Source organism: Eriocheir sinensis, chromosome 68 (assembly GCF_024679095.1).
Source record: "Eriocheir sinensis breed Jianghai 21 chromosome 68, ASM2467909v1, whole genome shotgun sequence".
NCBI lineage: Eukaryota > Metazoa > Arthropoda > Malacostraca > Decapoda > Varunidae > Eriocheir > Eriocheir sinensis.
In genome coordinates this window covers 7,812,674-7,833,601 of record NC_066576.1, presented here as the reverse complement: position 1 = coordinate 7,833,601, position 20,928 = coordinate 7,812,674, and the positions used below count along the sequence as shown (strand labels likewise).

The 20,928-nt window shown below is 45.7% G+C and overlaps 3 protein-coding genes across 5 annotated transcripts in view; all 3 read left to right on the top strand.

Moving 5' to 3' along the window:
• LOC126988249 (phenoloxidase-activating factor 2-like) overlaps nucleotides 1-7,383 on the top strand; it is a 154,081-nt gene extending 146,698 nt beyond the window's left edge. The window contains exons 7-8 of the mRNA XM_050846299.1: nucleotides 5,425-5,628; nucleotides 5,925-7,383. Coding sequence (XP_050702256.1) covers nucleotides 5,425-5,628; nucleotides 5,925-6,074 — 354 coding nt within the window. The 3' untranslated portion in view covers nucleotides 6,075-7,383. The remainder of the gene's footprint in view (nucleotides 1-5,424; nucleotides 5,629-5,924) is intronic.
• A 1,396-nt stretch (nucleotides 7,384-8,779) lies between these two features.
• LOC126988300 (phenoloxidase-activating factor 2-like) lies at nucleotides 8,780-14,979 on the top strand. Its single transcript, XM_050846362.1, has 6 exons — nucleotides 8,780-8,786; nucleotides 9,999-10,231; nucleotides 10,576-10,724; nucleotides 11,722-12,013; nucleotides 13,547-13,750; nucleotides 13,932-14,979. Exons 1-6 carry the CDS (start codon nucleotides 8,780-8,782, stop codon nucleotides 14,052-14,054), a joined length of 1,008 nt encoding a protein of 335 aa, XP_050702319.1. The 3' UTR covers nucleotides 14,055-14,979.
• Nucleotides 14,980-17,616: 2,637 nt separating this feature from the next.
• Nucleotides 17,617-20,928, top strand: part of LOC126988248 (uncharacterized) — a 258,524-nt gene continuing 255,212 nt past the window's right edge. Inside the window, exon 1 of one of the 3 annotated variants that reach the window (XM_050846294.1) lies at nucleotides 17,617-18,010. The gene's annotated coding sequence lies outside the window, so the exon portion shown is untranslated. The remainder of the gene's footprint in view (nucleotides 18,011-20,928) is intronic. The other 2 variants (XM_050846292.1, XM_050846293.1) reach the window with 2 other exon arrangements.

Genomic DNA, 20,928 nt, shown 5'->3' with positions numbered 1-20,928 from the left:
AAAAGAATCATCCGGAAGGCGTTGATCGACTCCAGTTCGAGATCCTCATGAACAACAAAAAAAATAGTTTTCTCTTCGATGGGACTAGGAGCAAAGATGGAAGCCTGACGGATTCTGCAACTCTGCATGCCGATAATTATCTCTAAAGCTCCAAAAGAATCCTGAAGAGTTCACAGTTTATGGGGAGGTGCATTCACCCAGTGTACGCACCTGCGATATGGGAAAAAAACATTGGACGGGTAGTTATGTAACAACAGATACGCGCTGGCAACCTCTTCTCTACACAGGGATGCTGATGTTGGTGGTGGGCATGTGCAAGGTCGTCGAGCTGGTAGTTGATCCTTGGACACCACCAGGTAAAGGAGAGGGTGACTCAAACTCCTCCGCTCTTCCTTCAGGAGGGTTCTGTGTTTGGCTTTCCTCGCTCATCTTGAGAGGAGTGGGTTGTGTCGTGATGGGTGGAGAAAATGGCGGGAAATTTCAACTTGCATAAACTGATAACACGTTGCAATGATTTTATGATGATCAAGAGAAGTTAAAGAAAGACTACGAGGCAATGGGGAAAGATGTACCCTTATGTAAAGAACTTATTTGTGACCTCGGGGAAGATGGTAGGCCAAGAGAGGACGGTGCCGAAGACAACTATCCACGACTCTTCCAGATATGTCTTAAGACCTGCGTAAATGTGCAGTTGCTGGAGGTTGCGATGTTCTCTTTGCGAGGTGGAAATGAAGGCAGGACTATGCAGACAGAAGGTGAAAAAGAAGTATAAAGAATGAGGAATGTAGCAAGGTGTTGTGTAGTGATGAAAGTGAAAGTTTGTAGGTCTGAATAAGGTGGGGTTACCAATTGTGATTATTTTTCTTTCTAATCAGTGAGCGACTTTTGAGGTGGTGTTTGGGTGTTAGTGGAAGGATGTCTTGTTGGGACGATGGTGAGTGGTGGGGGCTTTTGTATGTATAGATCCCCTTGACCGGCAACATTCCTTCTCCCTAATATATTGGCATAAATAATTTTCTTTCTCATCTCTGTCCTCCATTATTCACCATCTTCCCATCTTACAGTATATTATTTTCTCGTCTGACTCCTATTCTCTCTATCCTTCCATTTTTAATATCAATACTTACAACTAATTATTTCACTTCCCATCCATTGTTTTATTTTCTCCACTTCTCTCCTTTCTTTTTTACTGTAATTTCTCATAGTCTCATCTCTCCTTTCTCTTTTATTTATCTCCCCGCTGTTTACATGTCCCTGCTCCTCAACCCTTCGTGGAAACCTTTGGCATCCTATTCAGCTCCTGTACCCTTCTCTCATGTCCAACTTATACTTTTTTCTTTTTTATGTGCTCGCCTATAGCGCCGTTAGGGTTTCTTCAGGGGGCCTGGTGGTCGGTCCAGCCCGTCATGGCGCAGGCAATTTTTATAGTGGCGCCATTTATCCTTGGCTCATGCTGCCCCCCGGAACTCATTCTTGATTCACTTGGACGGTTTCTTCTAGAGTCCGGGTTGATAGGTGGTCTTCAGGACAGCATGTGGGTAGTCTTAGGCCACTCAGCGGTGACTGAAAAATCCCAGGTGGTAGCGTGGGGATTCGAACCCTCATTGTCCAGCACGCGGTGAATGCAGGGCCCGCACGCTAACCACTCAGCCACCGCCTACCCATACCTTACTTTCACGCTGCCCTCATGTGTCAATTCTACGTCCCCTTCTACCCCATCATCCCTTCACTCTCCTCTTCCCGTTAATGCAACCTTCCCAGCCATTAAATCCATTACCCTTGTGTGTGTATGTGTGTGTGTGTGTGGGTGTGGGTGTGGGGGGGGGGGGTGAACGTGAACAGTACATAATGCATTTTTTCTCTCCACAGACTAATAATGCCTCCATCGGTGTGGGGAGAGGTATTCCTGCTGTTGGGAATGGTGGTGTGGGTGATGGCTCTCCCCCAACCAACTTTCCCTTCCTTCCCATCCTCTGCAATGACCTTCGGGAGAGAGAGGAGGCAGCCAGAAGACATTAGCGATGAATTAGTTTCTTGTTTATTGTTGAATGAGGGAAACGAAAGCCACTGTATCCCCCCTAACCCTTCTTCCACCCCCATCCCTGTGAAGCAAGAACACACCAGTAATAAAACGCCATTATGTACGTTGAAGGCTGCTGTTAAAGCGATGGACGAGAGCTTCTGTAACAACTTTTCTCCATCTTTTTCCTCCTTGAAGCTAGAAAGCATGAGTAAGGATTCTCTTTTGTGTGTGCTAAAGGCTGCTTTTGCGGGGACGGACGAGACCATTTGTAAGCCCTCTTTCCCCTCCTCCTCCGCAACCCTTGTTGATCATTTGAATGACGAAATTCTGTTATGTCTCCTGAATGCAAATGATCAAGGGAGAGACGGCAGCTCCTGTACCTCCTCCCCTCTTCCTCAACCAAAGGGCCCGAATCCCCTACCAGAATCAAACCCTGACGTGGTCCGGGCGCCTTCCTGCGACTGCGTCCCCTACTGGCAATGCAAGGACGATGACGTCTCCAAACGTATGTACACACACACACACACACACACACACACACACACACAGAGTGGGAGTGGGAGTGTGTGTGTGTGTGTGTGTGTGTGTGTGTGTGTGTGTGTAAAAGATAAAACAAGTGATATGGTAACATTTACAATATTTCCGCATATCGCAAATATAGATCGCTGTAGACCCTATCATTGTTTACATTCAAATACTTAGCAAGTGAGATGAATGTCAAAAATGTAAGTAAAACGCATATTTGTGCCTAATCACCGTCCCGTAACAGCGGAGGCGGAGGGCGGCAGTCTCTCGTCCTCCGTCCTGGACTTGCGAAGTAACATCGGCTGCAACGGCGACCCTCAAAAAGTGTGCTGCGTGCTGGTGGATTTCAGCGTCCCGCCCCCCGCCCCGCCACCTGTCAGTCCACTGTGCGGTGAGAGGAACGACAGCACCATCCTTGGCTTCGAGGTGAGTGTGACTTTCATCCTCCGTCCCTACATCATCGCCTACATCCTTCACCCAGCCATCACGCATTGTTGTCCTTTACTCCCACCTTACACAGATCCTCCTCTTTCCCCTCACTCCGTCTCGCCCTCAGCTCTCCTCTCCCAAACAGGACGAACAGTCTCGGTTCGGAGAGTTTCCTTGGACCGCTGCCATCGTCTCGGCTCGTGGTTTTGGTCCATCTGAATCGCCTCTGTACGCTGCTGCAGGATCCCTGATTCACCCACAGGTGGTTCTCTCCGCGGCACACTCTAGAGAGAGAGAGAGAGAGAGAGAGAGAGAGAGAGAGAGAGAGAGAGAGAGAGAGAGAGAGAGAGAGAGAGAGAGAGAGAGAGAGAGAGAGAGAGAGAGAGAGAGAGAGAGAGAGAGAGAGAGAGAGAGAGAGAGAGAGAGAGAGAGAGAGAGAGAGAGAGAGAGAGAGAGAGAGAGAGAGAGAGAGAGAGAGAGAGAGAGAGAGAGAGAGAGAGAGAGAGAGAGAGAGAGAGAGAGAGAGAGAGAGAGAGAGAGAGAGAGAGAGAGAGAGAGAGAGAGAGAGAGAGAGAGAGAGAGAGAGAGAGAGAGAGAGAGAGAGAGAGAGAGAGAGAGAGAGAGAGAGAGAGAGAGAGAGAGAGAGAGAGAGAGTATACAGGAACCATTCAAATAGTCCGTTGAGGCGTTGGCTTCCGGGTGTCCTTTCCTCCCCTCTGCTCTGCCACACAATCTCAACACCTATTTTCTCCCCTCATATGTTACCTATAGGCTACATATGAGAGGAAGAGATAGGTGTTGGGACTGTGTGGCAGAGCAGAGGGGAGGAAAGGACCCGCGGAAGCCAACGCCTCAACGGACGATTGAAATGGTTTGACGCTCATTACTGCATGTGATTACTAGGAAGCGTGTGGAAAATCATGTCTGAAATATGAGACATAAAATATTAGCTTTTAGGGACGTAGATCGGGACAGCACAGTGAGCAATCTAGAAATAGAGGACTTTTTAAGATATTACAAGAGATTTCCTGTAATAAACAATGACTTAGTTCACCAAAGGTGCCATATGTTAGACTTGGTCTTAACTAATAATAGTAAGAGTATTCGCAGTACAGTACAAGTTCGAAGGTGGTTTGGTTGTAGCGATCATCAAGACACAGGTCGGTATTACAAGACACTTCCTGTTCGATAGATTCCCTCTAGAAACGGTTAGATCTTTGTCATGAAGGTTATAATTCACGCATAGGTGTGACGTGTGATTTTAAGTTACTTATACCGACAGGCATATTGCAGACTTCTTATGTTTTTATTTTCTCGAACGTTTTACTGTATGGTAACATTTAATTTCCCTTGTTCTCTACCATTATCCTCGAAACAAAAGCTTCACTGCCGATCAACTGATGGTTCGTCTCGGGGAGTGGAACTTGGCGGAGAAGACGGAGGCGGTGCCTCACCAGGAAATTAGAGTGAAGGAGGTGCTGCTCCACCCCGACTACCACAAGGTGAAGCAACACTACGACGTGGCGCTGCTGGTGCTGGACCGACCCGCGGTGCTCGGCGCCACTGTTAACACCATCTGCCTTCCGTCCAAACTTCAGGACTACGTGAGCGATGATTGCGTCATCTCTGGCTGGGGAAAAAATAACTTGGATGAGAAAAGCAGATTCCAGAGGGTAAGTGTTGATGGTGTAGCGTAGAAGAGTTCACGTGGCCCTGGCTCAGGAGTACATGGTACATGTAACACACCAGCGCACCTCATCTTTGGCACGTATATATAGTGATAAAAAAAAAAAAAATTTAATGTCTGGAATGATAGGCTTAATTGGGGTTGTAGTTTTCAAATACTTGTTTCCTCTCACGGCAGGTTGCTTTCAACACGGGGAAATTTCCCCAAGTTAGGAAAAATATAACGCCGCCTTGGCTGTTGAGTGTCAAGTGTGGGACTGACAAGTCGGGCAGACAGGGCGCCCTCCTTAGCACAGGGGGGTCGAGGGGGGAAAGCCCCATCGTTAGAAGGTTATGTAAAGTTAGGTTGGGGTAATTAAAATATATTCGACACGCGGTGTGGGCCGTCGAAAATTACGCAGCGCGGGACGGATTTGGGGGACGGTGGGGGGTGGGGGGTCCCTCTAGGCTGACCATCCAATTACATGCCCGACACACGTCAACAGACTGGCTGCGGCGGCTGCTAGGTTATGTTGGAATAGGTTACAAGAGTATACGTTAGGGACTTTCCTTACTTTCGAGACTAGGAAATTTTCCCTATTTTAGAGATTTTTAAGGAAAATTTTGGAAGCCCTTTTTTCAGTAATTTTGCCTTCCCCCTCAGAACCCCGCTTCTCCACATGGCCCCAGGCTTGTTTTGAGGGGTAGGTGGTGGGGCTGGAATGATGGAGGGGGAGAAGTAGTTGTTCTTCAGTTTTACCCACACCTGTCCTCCCCCGCAGGTGATGAAGAAGGTGTCGCTGCCCGTGATGGACCACGTCCAGTGCCAGGCCGCCCTGCAGGGCACACGTCTGGGGCCTCGCTTTAATCTGCACGACAGCTTCCTCTGCGCCGGGGGTCAGGAGGAGGGTCAGAACGCCTGCAAGGGGGACGGCGGCTCCCCCCTGGCGTGTCGTCTGCAGAGTGACGCCCAACGCTACGTGCAGGTGATTGTTTTTTTTTTCTTTTTTGTTCTTTCTCTTAATATCTTATATCTCTGCTAACTTATTTTTTGATACCAGAGGAAACAGTCAACGGCAAACCAAAAAATCGAGAACAAATCTCGCAAAACTACTTCCCAAAACGAAAAGAAGTAGATGATTCTGAAAGAGTATTGACTATATTATGGTTTGAAAGGTGCATTGATGCTCCCCTCTTGAAAGAATTGGAGTCATGGGAACTGTAACTATGTGCATTATGACGAGCCATCTCTATTGCCAAGTCTCGTGTTGTTCTCCTGCAGGTGGGCGTGGTGGCGTGGGGCGTCGCGTGTGGGTCCCTCGGCTTGCCGGTTGTGTACGCAGACGTGCTGAAGGCGCGGCCCTGGATCGACCAAGTTATCAATGAAAAAATAGAAATACCAGACTCCAATTTTGGCCTGGCGCTGAACTAGTGATCGCCAGTCAGTACACTCCCCAAATGAGCTAAGGGTTCTTGTGACGGATCTGCGCGAAAGCCTGAAACCTTACCTCGCACCCATCTATACACCTGGGAGGCGGGACACATCCCTCGCTTGACACCCCGATATCCATTCACTGCTGGTTGCATAGGTGCCACGTATTAAAGAAGTTGCTCATTCGGTCCACTTTGCCAGTAATCGAACACGGGACGTCTGGTAACTCTGGTGTGTGAGCAAAACGTTCTAACCCCTACACTAAAATCTCCTTGTGTGTGGGGGGGATGGGCAGCGGTTGAGTGGCGGCATGCGCGGGTTCGGCAAATATGGTCGTGTTCAGGCTGCCTTGCTTTTTGGACAATCCTGGATACTCGTTAGCAATTCTAATACGATTTCCACGCTTTAGTTCTGGACGTAGTTTTGTTGCCTATTTATTTAATCATGTCTGTAGTGTTAGTCCGGGGTTACAGGACGAGGCTCAAGAGTACGAGATGTCCGTACGACAACTGCAACACCACGAACAAGGTCACGGGACAGGTGTAGGGCAGGTGACATACAGCGCCAAGCCAACCCTCTTTCCATTGTTTCCCTTTCCTTCAGGAGCTCCTCAACTAGAAAGCATTCTCCTGTCCAGCTATCCCCCAGTCCCTCCTTCCGTTCTTCCTCCCCGTGATAGGAACGCGGTTAAGGGGATAGGTTAGTCCTTAAGTCCTCCTTCCCACACTCATTGCCATTCAGGGTCGGCGGTGTGTTGGCAAGCCTGGCCACGGGGCTGCATAGGGGAAGGGGATTCGGGTAGCGTATCATAATTCTTCGTCGTTTTCATGTGATTTCTTTCTTATACCCCGGAATTTTATGGGTAAGTTTTCAATCCATCTATCTTTTTTTTCATTTTCTTCAACTCCGCGTCAGTAAGTAATGAAGATAGAGGCCAGTATACTAGAGGTTCAGGGTGTAGAAGGCTTAATGAGTTTCTGATGTGTGAACGAACGGGAAGATTTAGCATTATCGTGTTTGTATTTGTTGTATATTTGATTGGGTATATAAGAGCGAGTTCGCGAGCGCCATAACCAGTGTCGGGAACATCAGTGGGGCAGGCGTGTGCGTGTGAAGTAAGGGTTTTATCACGACAAAAAAAGAAAAAAAAAAAGCCGAAGGTGACTAAATTTGAGTAGCAGGATGTGACTACGGGTGCTTCGAAGTGCTTATGTAAGTGCTTTCAGGACTTGGCGAAAATCTTGGAAAGTGAACTGAACATATAGTTGTGGTATTCCTGCAGTAGTCACAAATATATATTGTAGAAATATAGGTGATTTTCTATGTTTATCTATAACCCTTGGCAGATTTGGAGACCTCGTTTTATTTCGAGAAGGTAAAAGGGTTATTACACTCGTCAAATTTTCCGTGGATCTTCAGTCAAACTACGATTTCCGCTGGCGTGGTTCTCAATTGTTTCCTGTTATTGCTGATGATGATGGTGAGCAATACCGTCGTCCTTCAGTGAAATCTACCGTAGCTTTGGAAGATCGTGGACACGTCAGAAAACCACGGAAATATGAGAACCACGCCAGCGGAAATCGTGGTTAGGCTGAAGATTCCAATGAAAATTTGCCCAGTGTAATAGTCCCTTAAGCAACTGGAGCTCACAAGTTATCCTAAAATTATATGTGGGTCTAGTCAGGCCTCACTTGGGTTATAGTTTTCAGTTCTGGTGTCCTTATCACAGGAAGGATACAGATACCCTTGAAACAATGCAGGAAAGAATGACTAAAATTATCCAAAGACTTAAAAAAATTACCATACAGAGAAAGTCGAGTACGACCTAACTAACATGCTTTGAAAAGACGTAGGCGACTTGGGGATTTAACCGAAGTAAATTAATGGGTTAAGGGGTTTATCAAGGGCAATTTGGATTAAATAATTAGACATACTGATATCAATGTGAGAACTTGCAGTAACGGGAATAAATTGGAAAAAATCAAGTTCAGGAAGGAAATAGGCAAAAACTGCTCTACGAACTTGGTGGTGAATGAGTGAAACAATGTGAGTGTGTGTTTAGTTGAGGTAAACACAATTGGTAATTTTAATTGGAGGTAAGTTGTATTTATGAACGGGAAAGGGATTTGGTAACAGCCCATCTTCAGGAGCTGCCATGTGAAGGCCGTCTGTCCTCTTGTAGTGTCATCGCCTTGTGTATCCCTGTTGCTGACCCAGACTGAAAAACGTATGCAGGTGTCGGGTGTCAGGGGCATATAGGCTTGGGATTAAATTCCTTTCCTCCTGTTCACTGACTGTTGTATTCCTTGCTCATCTCTGCAAAACCTCTGCCTCGTCTGTGTCCTTCCGCCTCTACTAGCATTCCAAACGCGTCTTCCACTTACTTATTATTCGTGTTGTGGCTAGGTCGCTTGTTCCTTTATTTGCCTGGCTGTTTGTTTGTTACAGTGTGTGTGTGTGTGTGTGTGTGTGTGTGTGTGTGTGTGTGTGTGTGTGCTTGTTCGTTTATTTGCCTGCCTGTTTGTTTGTGTGTGTGTGTGTGTGTGTGTGTGTGTGTGTTCGTTTATTTGCCTGGCTGTTTGTTTGTTACAGTGTGTGTGTGTGTGTGTGTGTGTGTGTGTGTGTGTGTGTGTGGTCTCAAAAGGCGTACCTGACAATCACCAAATGGCGGGTACAAACTTGGCGGAGGGAGTTTATTGGCAGCCATGGCCGGTAACGGGCTAAAGAGTAGCCTATCCATATATTTTGTTTTTATTTATTAATGATCCACGAGACATCCTAGAGTTAAATCAAAGTATGGGCTTATCTTTGTATTCATTCATACACACACTGGTAATATTTCTGTGGTGTCTGATTCACTTTTTTGAGTGGAGTTCTATTGTGAAAAAGTCACATATTCGTGTCACTAGTAAATATGAAACTAGTAATGAAAGTTTTGCCGCCATGAAATATACACAAATAGATAAATATGAAAGGTCACGAAGTCTACAGCCTCAACGTTGCCAGATTGTCGTACTCAGCCTTTTTATTCAGCTGTTCAGGATTTACTTGAGACGGTAAGAGTCTGGTCAAGGTCGACAAAATAGAAGTAAAAATATTTTCACGAACACTGCAACATTATGGGAAAGTTGAAATAAAAGAAAAGTAAGATAATTTACGTGAACCAAAAAATTATGAAAAGTATATCCGTGAACAAGAAAAGGGAAATAATAGTTACCCGCGACCAAAAAACAGTAAATTCCTCTAAAAGTGAGAAAAAAGCGGGAAATAGAGAAAAAAATAACTATGAAAATGGAGCTTAGTATTATATTTATCATCGGTTTGCAAGAAGCCGAGAGCATTACTATTCAGACATCACCTACAGTTGTGAGTTTTCCGTAGAATAACTCAGAGGCGCGTGAAATATCAAATAATAAATGTGTGTGTGGGAGGCGGGGGGAGAGTCCTCACACACAAGCATTACTTACAAACCTCTTTTTTTTCCCATTTCAGCAAGTCATGCCTTCATCAATCCATTGCCAAGTAGTGTTATTGTTGGTGGTGGTGATGGTTTTGGTGGAGGAATTGGTGTTTCCTCATCCATTTCCCTCCTCCTCCTCCTCCTCCTCCTCCTCCCAGAGTTTCTCTCGCCACAAAAGGCAACTGTTCACCGAGGCCACGTTCGCGTGTATCCTAGAAGCTGATATCGCTGGGCAGGACGGAAGTAGCTGTTTTCCCTCCTCCTCCCCGTCACCTCCCTGCTCCTGTGTACCCTTGTGGCAGTGTAGGGACCAGCATGTGGCCACAGGTGTGTGTGTGTGTGTGTGTGTGTGTGTGTGTGTGTGTGTGAGAGAGAGAGAGAGAGAGAGAGAGAGAGAGAGAGAGAGAGAGAGAGAGAGAGAGAGAGAGAGAGAGAGAGAGGTTACAATTGATTGAAATCACACACACACACACACACACACACACACACGCACACACACCATGTTTCAGTCGTGGAGGGCGACAGTCTCTCGTCCTTCGCCCTTGACCTACGGAGTAACCTTGGCTGCGGGGCCCCCGAGGAGGTGTGCTGCACCGATGTGGATGTCAGCGCCCCGCCCCCCGCCGTGCCGCACGTCACTCCCCTCTGCGGCGAGAGGAACACCCTGGGGGTCGGCAACACCTTCGTTGGCTTCGAGGTGAGCGTAACATTCTTTACATGAACACATGGATCGCCCTTGCTATGTTTCCCGACATATGCAGGACCAGCCATCAAGAAGTTGCTTCAAGATTTATATGGAAAGAGCTTTTCCGTGTTATTTTATATGTTTATTCTTTTTTTACAATCATCTAACCTCTCATCTTACAACTGGTAACACAGTTTGTAACAAGTCTCCTTCCATAACGTTTTAGGATTATTATATCGGTTATCTTCTTTACTCTTTGGAATAAAGAAAATATCAATCATAATCACAGGAGTTCTCACCCTCTCATATACTCTGAACTGATCCCTAATTAACTCTCCTCCTTCGGTGTCTCGCAGGACCAACAGACCCAGTTCGGAGAGTTCCCGTGGACGGCCCTCGTATTCTCTACACAGGCCATTGAGTCGCTTGAAGTTTTTATATTCACAGCGGGCGGGTCATTGATACACCCACAGGCCGTGCTGACCGTGGCCCACGCTGTGCTGGGGTAGGTGTGCATGTGTGACTTGTGCGCATGTTGTAACAAAAAGTAATGGTGATTATAATAGTGATGACAACGATTAAGCCTCCGTGGTCTGGTGGTCAGCGCGCCTGGCTACTACTCCGCGGGCCCGGGTTCGAATCCCGGCCCGGGCAGTCGGCGTGCAGCTCACCCAGCTGTTCATCCTCCCTTTCGGGCTGGTCGATAAATGAGTACCTGGGGAAACCTGGGGAAGGTAAACTGTGGTAACCCGGATGTCACACTGGCCCTGTGTCCCGGGGTAATGGGGCTCCCTCCCACCACAGGCTCAAGGACCAATGTAACGGAGATGAGCACCGAGGCCACGCGCTGCTACAGCGTATGCCCCCAACTTTACCTTACCTTTACAATGACTACTACGGCTTGGCAACCGTTAGCCTGGGATTTAGAGGTTACAATTACCGGAAAAAAACTTACCAAAACAAGTACAAAATTAAGGGTGTCGTTGGTCGTTGATTTGTGGAACAGAGGAGTTGATGGGGGTATGAGGTTGGCAATGAGTGGAATGCAGTGTGATGGCGGCAAGACGGGGCAGATGTCGGCAGATGACGCTAATAAGTCCATGTCAGTAGCCGGACAAACACTACAAACACTTCGGTTAACACTGCACACCATGAAGGCATCGCACTGAGGGGGGGTGAGTTTGTTGTGATGCGTGGTGAAGTGGGCGGGAGAGGTTGTCTCAGGAGGTGGTGCTGCAGACCCTCGCCAAAGTTTGTGAGGGCATCGCGGTGTCCGTCACAGAGACTCGACAGTCCCAGGACTGGATAAAACCAAGGTGGTGAGGGCTGCGTCGCGTGTGTTGCAAGCAGGGCCTAGGATTACCCTGCATGCTCGCCTCTAGACTACTGTATCTCATATGGTAAACATCGGGAAAAAGCAAAACATAGCTGACAAGAATAGATTCTGAATCTTCATTAATATGCTTTCCTTTGTTTAAACTTGCTTCTACTTGTTTTCAAAGATTCTCCGCCCAGCAACTGAGGGTTCGCCTCGGGGAGTGGAACTTGGACACTGAGATAGAAGTAGTTCCTTACCAGGAATTCAAGGTGGAGCGAATTGTGATCCACCCGCAGTATCACAATGTGTACCAACACTATGACGTGGCGCTGCTGCTGCTGGACCGACCAGCGGTGCTCGGCGCCACCGTTAACACCATCTGCTTTCCGCCCTCTCATCTGGACTACGCAGGCGATGAGTGTGTCGTGTCAGGCTGGGGCACGAAGGACTTCGATGACAAAAGCAATTTCCAGAAGGTGAGTTCCTGTTTGTTTAAACTGTGGAGGTAGGCAACCTTTTGTGCCCCCATCAGTCCTTCACACAACCCTGCCGTCCACAGTATTTTAGATACGAGAATGACGTGCGTCGAAGTTGAGTAATGAAACAAATGATAATGTTTGATTGCAGTGTATTAGAATCTCGTGCATGCCAGCTTTACTTTTATACTCTTTTTTTTCATGTTATTGCAGGTAACGAAGATATTTTCCATTGTTGAAATTGCTTCTCTAAAGAGGTACCAAAATCAAATTGTGGCTTGTCGAACGTGGCACCTAACGACCTAACAGGAGTTACCTACCCGAGCTGTGTCAGACCTGAAGGAGATCCGCTAAGAACCACCCGCGCGTACCTGACATGCTGAGTTATGAAAGTGAACGAGCTGAGTTATGAAAGTGAACGAGCCGAGTTATGAAAGTGAACGACCTTTGTTAGGAAACTGTCTGTGTATGAACTACCATCCCAAAACTTAACTAGCACCGGGGCACCTGAGTAACTTGTTTTATAAAGGGGGGGGGGGGGGGTCCGGAGGGGATATATCCATGGGGGAATTAGTCAGCGGGAAAATGTCCGAAGGGGAAATGGTCTGGAGGGGAAAATGTCCGGAGGGGAATTTGTCAGGGGGAAAATGTCCATGGGGAAAAATGTCGTACACTAGTTTTGCGTGCTGACGAGAAGGCGAATGCGCGGAAGGTCTTTGCATGGTCTGTATTTTATGGTACCACCTGCGCACACCTCAGTTTTCATGTGTTAAAACAATATCGTGATGATGACAGGGTCCTTCAGAATCTCAGTGTGCTCAGCAACGCTCCTTCAGGTAGTGCTCCTGTGACTGTGTTGAGCAACACCTGCACACGCCTCCCCTTCATCAGGTGTGCAGGTACACGTACAAAACGCTTCGTTATATGTGGCAGAATAAAAGCCTGTGCCGAGCGGCCTCAAGTCCGGCAGTCCTCGCGTAATTTTGGTTGAAACTCCTGCACACCCCGCACCCGTACGACGCCTTTCCTTGAAGAAGCTTGCACGAGAGTGACGAGTTTGTTGAGTTTTCTATTGATTTTTTTTTACAACGAGAGGCAGCTCAAGCGCAAAAAACAAAACAAAAACATCAACAAAAAAAACACTAAAGGCTGCCCCGGCAAAAGAAAAAAAAAAAAGAGGCCAAAATAGAGGTCGATGCCTGAAGGAGATGTGTCTTGATACCCGGCACTGTCATGCAAACCTCTTCATCGAAGGATGTGGTACAAGTGAAGTCTGTGCAGGTGTTTCAACCAAAATCAGGCGAGTACTGCCTGACACAGAGGCCGCTCGGCACAGAACTTTACTCTGCCACATATCACGGAGCCTTTTGTATGCATACCTGCACACCTGATGAACGTGAGGCGTGTCCAGGTGTTTCTCAACAAAGTTACAGGAGCAGGTTCTCCAAGACGGTTTGTCTTATAAGTACTTGTATATCGGGTGTCGGACGAGTCCTCAGGGGCCGTGCTGAGACACACCTGTCCTCCCCGCAGGTGATGAAGAAGGTGTCGCTGCCCGTGGTGGACCACGCCCAGTGCCAGGCCGCCCTGCAGGGCACGCGGCTGGGGCTTCGCTTCACCCTGCACGACAGCTTCCTCTGCGCCGGGGGGCAGAAGGAGGGTCAGGACGCCTGCACGGGGGACGGCGGCTCCCCCCTGGCGTGTCGCCTGCAGAGTGACGCCCGACGCTACGTGCAGGTGATTATCTCTCTCTCTCTCTCTCTCTCTCTATATATATATATCTCTCTATATATATATATATATATATATATATATATATATATATATATATATATATATATAAAATACTTTTGTTCACCTGTAAGTATGTGCATTATAACGAGTCATCTTTACTGCCAAGTCTCGTGTTCTCCGGCAGGTGGGCGTGGTGGCGTGGGGCGTCGGGTGTGGGACCCTCGGCGTGCCGGGGGTGTACGCAGACGTGCTGAAGGCGCGGCCCTGGATCGACCAGGTTATCAGTGAGACGTTTGTCGACGGCTGAGTTCTTGTGCAGAGCGAGAGGTTATTTCAGCTACGCGAAATTTTCTTTTCTGTACATTTTACTAATAACTAGCATGAAGGAGCTCAACATCTATCTGAATCTTCTTAAATTGGTATCCATCACAAACATATTTGGCCAATAATTCAGAGAAAGTGTAATTCAAACTAATTTTGTTGGAAAACTTTCAAACACTTGTATTGAAATTTCGCAACTCTCATGCCTTGAAAGCTAAAAAGGATGAGGGATGCTACTGCTGAATTTCATTACTGAACTGCCGCGTGAAGTTTGTTTTAAATATGAATAAAACTCAGTAGGCTGTAAACTCACTATAATATAGAAGTGATTGTAACAGGAGCGCAAAACTATTCTTAATTATTGTTTTACTTAACATTTTTTATGCCCGCCCTTGGTAATGCTGTGCACCTCGGTCCCATGTTACAAAATGGATGCAAGCTCATGAATCTGGGCATAGACGATTGGGGAAAATTATTCGTATATAGTCAAAGGAGGTTGCCGTACCTAACGATGTTTAAATATTTAATCAGTCTGCATTTTCTAGAAAGGCCAAGGCTGCGAGGCGACTTGATGGAAGTATTTATAGGGCTCAAGGGGATCAATTAACGAAGGCCGTGTTGATAAAGTGTTGAATGATTGCTAGTTAAATGAATATAGGTTTAAGCAGTAAACAGGGACTTTTACGGGTAAATAAAACAAATATCATTACTAGCAGGAATGGGTGAAAGTTAGATCTATTCAGGTTTAAACCGGGAGGCAGACGCTTTCACGGTTACTGTACAGTCGCGATATGAAGTGATGTCGCCGTGTTCGTTTATTTTCGATCACGCAAGTATCGTTATATATTTTCAAGAGTACCAATATTTTCCTGTATCTCCATCATAACTTAAATAAATATATTTTACAAGCTAGAAAAATGTATGTAGTAATTCCTCGGGCGTGCGGAAGCAACGCCATCTATTGGGACCCACCAAAAACGTCATTTTCAGGGGTAGCTTTACTATTTTATTTACTGTTTTATTTTACTTTCGTCTCCTTGGCCGCCTCCTTCCCATCGCCTCGAGCTCACAACTTCAGACTCTAGGCTCAGGTCTCCGCGTTGTCCCAGCCCCGCCGCAACGCCCGCAACACACCGCTCCCATGTTGCTTGTGTTGCCTCCAGGGCGTTTGTCGATCCGCCTCTGTTTTCGGGATCGGTGTGTGTTGGGATTGGGCAGTGTGTGTGTGTGTTGTGGGGATAGGGGAGCGTGTGTGTGGGTGGGGGGGATGTGTGTTTTGGTTTGTTCCAGTCATACAAAATAATACACGAGTGCGACTGAACGAATGTGTACTTCTCCATAATTCTTTGCCATTTTGTTTCTCAACCTAAATTCATCTAATCTGTATCAGTTGTTGTTTGTTCTTTTCTCTATTTTTTTTTATATACGTGTTTCATCAGGAACTCCCTTGCCAATCCCTTTAACCTATTCAGAAAACTCATTTGCATCTCCTCGAAGGCTACACCTTTGAAACGAGTGTAAGTTAAGGTTTTTAATTCTTCTCTGGCTGTAAAATCTAAATACTTGGAGCATTTTAATCATTCATTCGTGTACTGATTCGAGGGAGTCTATATGCATTCTGTAATAGAGGCGGGGGCTTCGTGGTGCAGTGGTTAGCACACTCGGCTCACAATCGAGAGAGCCCGGGTTCGATTCCCGGGCGGAGTGGAAAAATTTGGGCGGCTTTTCCGATATCCTACGCCCCTGTCCACCCAGCAGTGAATGGGTACCAGGTATTAATCGGGGGTTGTGTCCCGTCTCCTGGGATCTGTTACCTTCTTCTATAATTCCTTCCCCTTCTGTCTCTCTCTCCGGCATAATTATGACCACAGATGTTGCGCCGACTAAACGAAACTTTCCAAACTTTTCCATCCGTTCCTTCATGACGTGCTGAGGAATATTCTGAAACATGTTCATACAGAGGGTTTGACTAGCCATTCGTTGCCTGTCTGAGTCAACACTGTGCCACATGAAACACTGCTCTAGACGTTTGTTTTCTCTCTGAACCAAAGAAAAAAAAAGTCTGGTGCCTGATTCGGCCTCTGATCATTTCGGTAGGATCAGTTACCTTGTTCCATTTCCTCCCTAATCCCATGTTATATATACCCATGTCATGCATTTGTTAAGGCATTTACACGTATGATCATTTACTTATATAAGAATGCAATCTCGACTAGAGTTAGTTTATAATTATTAAAAATATTAAAAAACTAAAATACTAATGAACTTCACTTCCGTCGCTGATTAATGCAGTGAAGTCTCCCGGTAAAAGCTTTTTGAGATAGATGGATATACAGATAGAGAAATAGATAGATAGATAGATATTTATTGACCACAACTTACAATAAAAAACGAATCAATCTCTATTTTACATAAGGGTCCAAAAACTAGCATTTCTTTAAAACTCTGAATAAAAATATACACTAAACAAAAACGCAGACTACGTACAAGGTAATATAAAACACATGGATAAAGAAACAGAGATACATGGATACATAAAGAAAAGCGTGCATGTGTGTGTGTGTGTGTGTGTGTGTGTGTGTGTGTGTGTCCGCGGGCAGAGGAGGGATAGGAAAGGAGAGTGTTCGGGGAAAGAGGTTATTGAAAGCAAATGACTCGGAAGAGAGAATGTGAAGGAGGGAGAATGGGAGGAAAGGACTGACAATAGGAAGATGATGAGGCGACTGGGAAAGGAGAGAGAGAGAGAGAGAGAGAGAGAGAGAGAGAGAGAGAGAGAGAGAGAGAGAGAGAGCAGATATCTTTCTCACGCAACCAAAGTTATCTACTGAACTGCCTTGATCTCTCTCTCTCTCCCCTCTCTCTCTCTCTCTCTCTCTCTCTCTCTCTCTCTCTCCTCTCACCTCTCTCTGCCCCCTCCCCCTTAAAGGACAGGTGGGACGGGAACAGGTAAATGAAGTTTCTCGGGAAGGTGAAAAGTGATCCGGCTGGCGAATTAAGTTTTTTGTATGTTATTCAATGCGTTGTAGGACTGAGTTGATATAGGTCTCTCTCTCTCTCTCTCTCTCTCTCTCTCTCTCTCTCTCTCTCTCTCTCTCTCTCTCTCTCTCTCTCTCTCTCTCTGTTTTTTCTTCTGTTCCTCTTTCATTTCGTTTTTCTGAATATTCTTCTTCATAATTTTCTTCGTATTTATCGTCTCTTATTTCTCCTTCTCCGACTTCTTTTATTTTCCACTGTCATGAGCATAAACACACACACACACACACACACACACACACACACACATCGCAAGGCACTCTCTCTCTCTCTCTCTCTCTCTCTCTCTCTCTCTCTCTCTCTCCACCGTACTCCCTTCATCCATTTATCGATAACAACATTTGAAAGCAAGTCCTCGTAATCGGAAGAGAGGCGGCTGAGAGCGAGATTGAGGAATGTAAACAATGCCTTTCCGGGATCGTCATTGGGCGAGAGGGCGCGGCCAGGTGGCGGTGATATACTTTCCTGCCTTCTGATTGGTCGCTGTCCGGAACGTTGGCCGCGGCGAGCTCCTCCTCTCCCCGGGCAGCGGCTTCGTTTTCTTTCCTCATCAGTGTGGAGGTGAGAGTGTTCTGGGGCGGTGCGCTGTGCTTTCTCTCCGTGGCGTTCTCCTGACTCGAGAACCGGAACCGTTGAACCTTTGACCGCCAGTTCCTCTGTACGACTACGGATCCACGTTTTATTCTTGACGGATTAACGACCACGACGAACAGGAGAAATGAACAGCCAAGTAACGTAGTGTTGAAGGGTGAACTTGGAGTGTTGCTGAGATCACTGAACGGGAGAAACACTTGTTGAGCGGCAAGGAAAGGAAGGAAGCGAGCCTCGTGTGACTTGCGTAGCGGCGATGCATGCGATGTTGTAGTGTTGACCGCTGCAGTGGAGTGTCCAGCCCCCCACGCCCCAAAGGTAAGAAAGTGGTGATCGTGGTGGTGGGATTGTGATGGTTGTTGGTGTGGTAGGAATGGTGGTAGTGGTGGGATTGTGATGGTTGTTGCTGTGGTAGGAATTGTGGTAGAGCGGTGAGGATGGTTGGTTGTTGATGTAGTAGGAATGGTTGTAGAGTGGTAATGGTAGTGGTGGGATTGTGATGGTTGTTGGTGTGGTTGGAATGGTGGTAGAGCGACATCAGGTTTGGTGGTAGCGGAGGTGTGGTGTTGGAACCAATGGTGATATGAGGCAAAAGTGGTGATAGAGGAAATTATATGGGATTATGATGAAGTTTGCTGGTGATGATCTCGGTTGCATTGTATTGAAGCTAATGATATGTGGTAATGGGGGTGGTTTGGGTATGAGAGAAACGATAGTAATAGCAATGTCAGGTAGTGAAGGTGGTGGTGATGGCAGTTAAGAGTTAATGGAGGTTATTAATCCCCGTTATTTATTGCTGTCCTAGAAATAGTAATAATGATACTTGTGATTGGCATTGATAGCAGATGTGATATGGAAATAGGGTGACGGTTGAGATGGTAATATGGACAGGTAATAGTAGTAGTAATAGAAGATAGTTATGATGGTAGTGTGATGGGCGAATGGTCGTTGATGGTAGTTGGGTCATTGTAATGGTCGTGTGAGTAGTTACTGGTTGCTGGTCTGATAGTGGTTGTATTAGTAGTTTCAGTATCAGTAGTAGTAATGTGAGTGGCAGAAGTGGTAGTCGTTAATCCTGTTAGTACCATCATCATCATCATTAACTTTAGAATTCGTTGTTATTTTGTATAGTTATCATTACTATAAAAAAAAAATAACACCGGTATTTTCGGAAGGGGATAGGCATAACTCGAAAAGTAGACATTTGCGACGGAAATGAGGTTCAAAATCGTGCAATTCACTTCATCTATCACCAGAAAAACCACGTAAGAAAATCGTTGGTTGGGTGAAACTGTAAACTGTCCGTATTTTCTTACATTACGTGATCATGCAACTTGTGATCTGATTATTATATTTCTACACAAAAAAAAATGGACGTGATTAAACTCGTCACCAGCTCCCTCTGTGTGTGTGTGTGTGTGTGTGTGTGTGTGTGTGTGTGAAAAGTCTTCGTACACCATTACATAATCAGTAACAACAATCATTGTCTTCCTCTGTACCAGAAAATTGGACTTCAGTTCCTAATCGCATGCAAACATTACCCACACTAAGTTAATTTAAAAACAAATAAAACTCTACATAATATAAGTTTTCCCTTCTGTCTCTCCGGCATATGACCACAGATGTTGCGCCGACTAAACGAAACTTTCCAACTTTCTATGAAAATATTTAATACAAAACTTTCTAATGTTATATTATGTAAGTGTGATGGCGTTTCCTTTTGTTCCTCCTTGCTTCTCTCCCATTTCTGTCTATCCTCCCATTATTATCTGTCGAGTTTTATTTATTTTTATTACTCTTAATGATCCGTGTATTGTGTTTTGAGATTCGGACAAAAATTCGGTTCTAAAAACTCACCATCACCGACATCATCACCTTCGCCACAATCATCATCATCATTCATCATCGCTAACACTATACTATCATCATACTACAACCACTACTACTACTACTACCACTACTACCACCACCACCACTACTACTTTTAATGATAATGGTTATGATGATGATGACAACTCCAGTCGCTCCACCACAATCCCTTTCACAGCTTTCCACTCCCCACATAAACAAGCACTATTTAAGGCTTTCAGTAGGTTTGGCAGGTGGATCCAAGCCGCCAGCAAGCCGCACAAACCACCTGAGGTAACCAACTTCAACCACAAGACGCCAACAAGCAACAGCCGAGCGATGTGGTGGAAAAATAAATATGTCATCGCAAACAATCAATTTTCCTTTTGATAAGTATGTATTGCAGACACCGACTTTTACCTCCTCCTCTTCCACTCTTCCTCCATTCTCTTCATTCTTGTACTCCTTATATCATCCCCTTCCATTTATCTCCTTCCCTGTTCTCCTCCTCCTCCTCCTTCTCCTTCTTCCTTCTCCTTCGCTTGCCATTTTCATCAACCTCAAGTATTGTGAATTTTTCTTCCCTAATTTCTATTTTTTTCCCTTCCTTTGTCTTTCTCTTATCCTGTTTTCTTTTTACTTTGCTTTGCTCTTTTAATTGAAGGGGCAATTACCGTGTGTGTGTATGTGTGTGTGTGTGTGTGTGTGTGTGTGTGTGTGTTTTGTCATCGACCACGCCTGTTTGCTCTACTCCCTCCTCTTTTGTCCTTCCCTCCCTCCCTTCCTCTCTCTCTCCCTCCCTCTCTCCTCCCTTCTCCCCTACTCACATTCTCTTCCTCTCCATTCCATTCCAATTAAGGTTTGTTCTTGTTTTTTTTTTTATACCTTCGTCAGTTTATTATTTTTGCATCATCATCATCATCATCATCATCACCTTCGTCATTATCCTTCTTTGAGTCAATATATTTTTGCAAGCATCATTTCGAGTTCATCATCATCTTCATCGTTGTCATATTCTTTCTTCTTTTCTCAACATTCTCCTATTCTCTCTATATATATACTACTACTACTACTACTACTACTACTACTACTATTACTGCTATTACTATTACTACTACTACTACTACTACTACTACTACTACAAGCTTATAAATACAGATAAAAATAACTAAAGTAAAACAGTTATATAGAGAAGAAAATCATTAAACTCAAGGAGGAGAAAAATGGATTGGAGAAGGAAAATTACAAGAAATAAATGACTGTTGAATTATAACACACACACACACACACACACACACACAGGGTCAGGTAAGGACAAGAATCTTCAGACCGGTAACCTAATGGGGGTCAAAGGTCACCCACTCTCTCTCTCTCTCTCTCTTTTTGTC

Bases quoted from the DNA above. Each gene is read 5' to 3' on its own strand.
- LOC126988300 (XM_050846362.1), top strand. The intron at 10,232-10,575 runs GTGAGCGTAACA...GGTGTCTCGCAG, and splicing joins ACACCTTCGTTGGCTTCGAG to GACCAACAGACCCAGTTCGG. The intron at 10,725-11,721 runs GTAGGTGTGCAT...TTGTTTTCAAAG, and splicing joins GTGGCCCACGCTGTGCTGGG to ATTCTCCGCCCAGCAACTGA.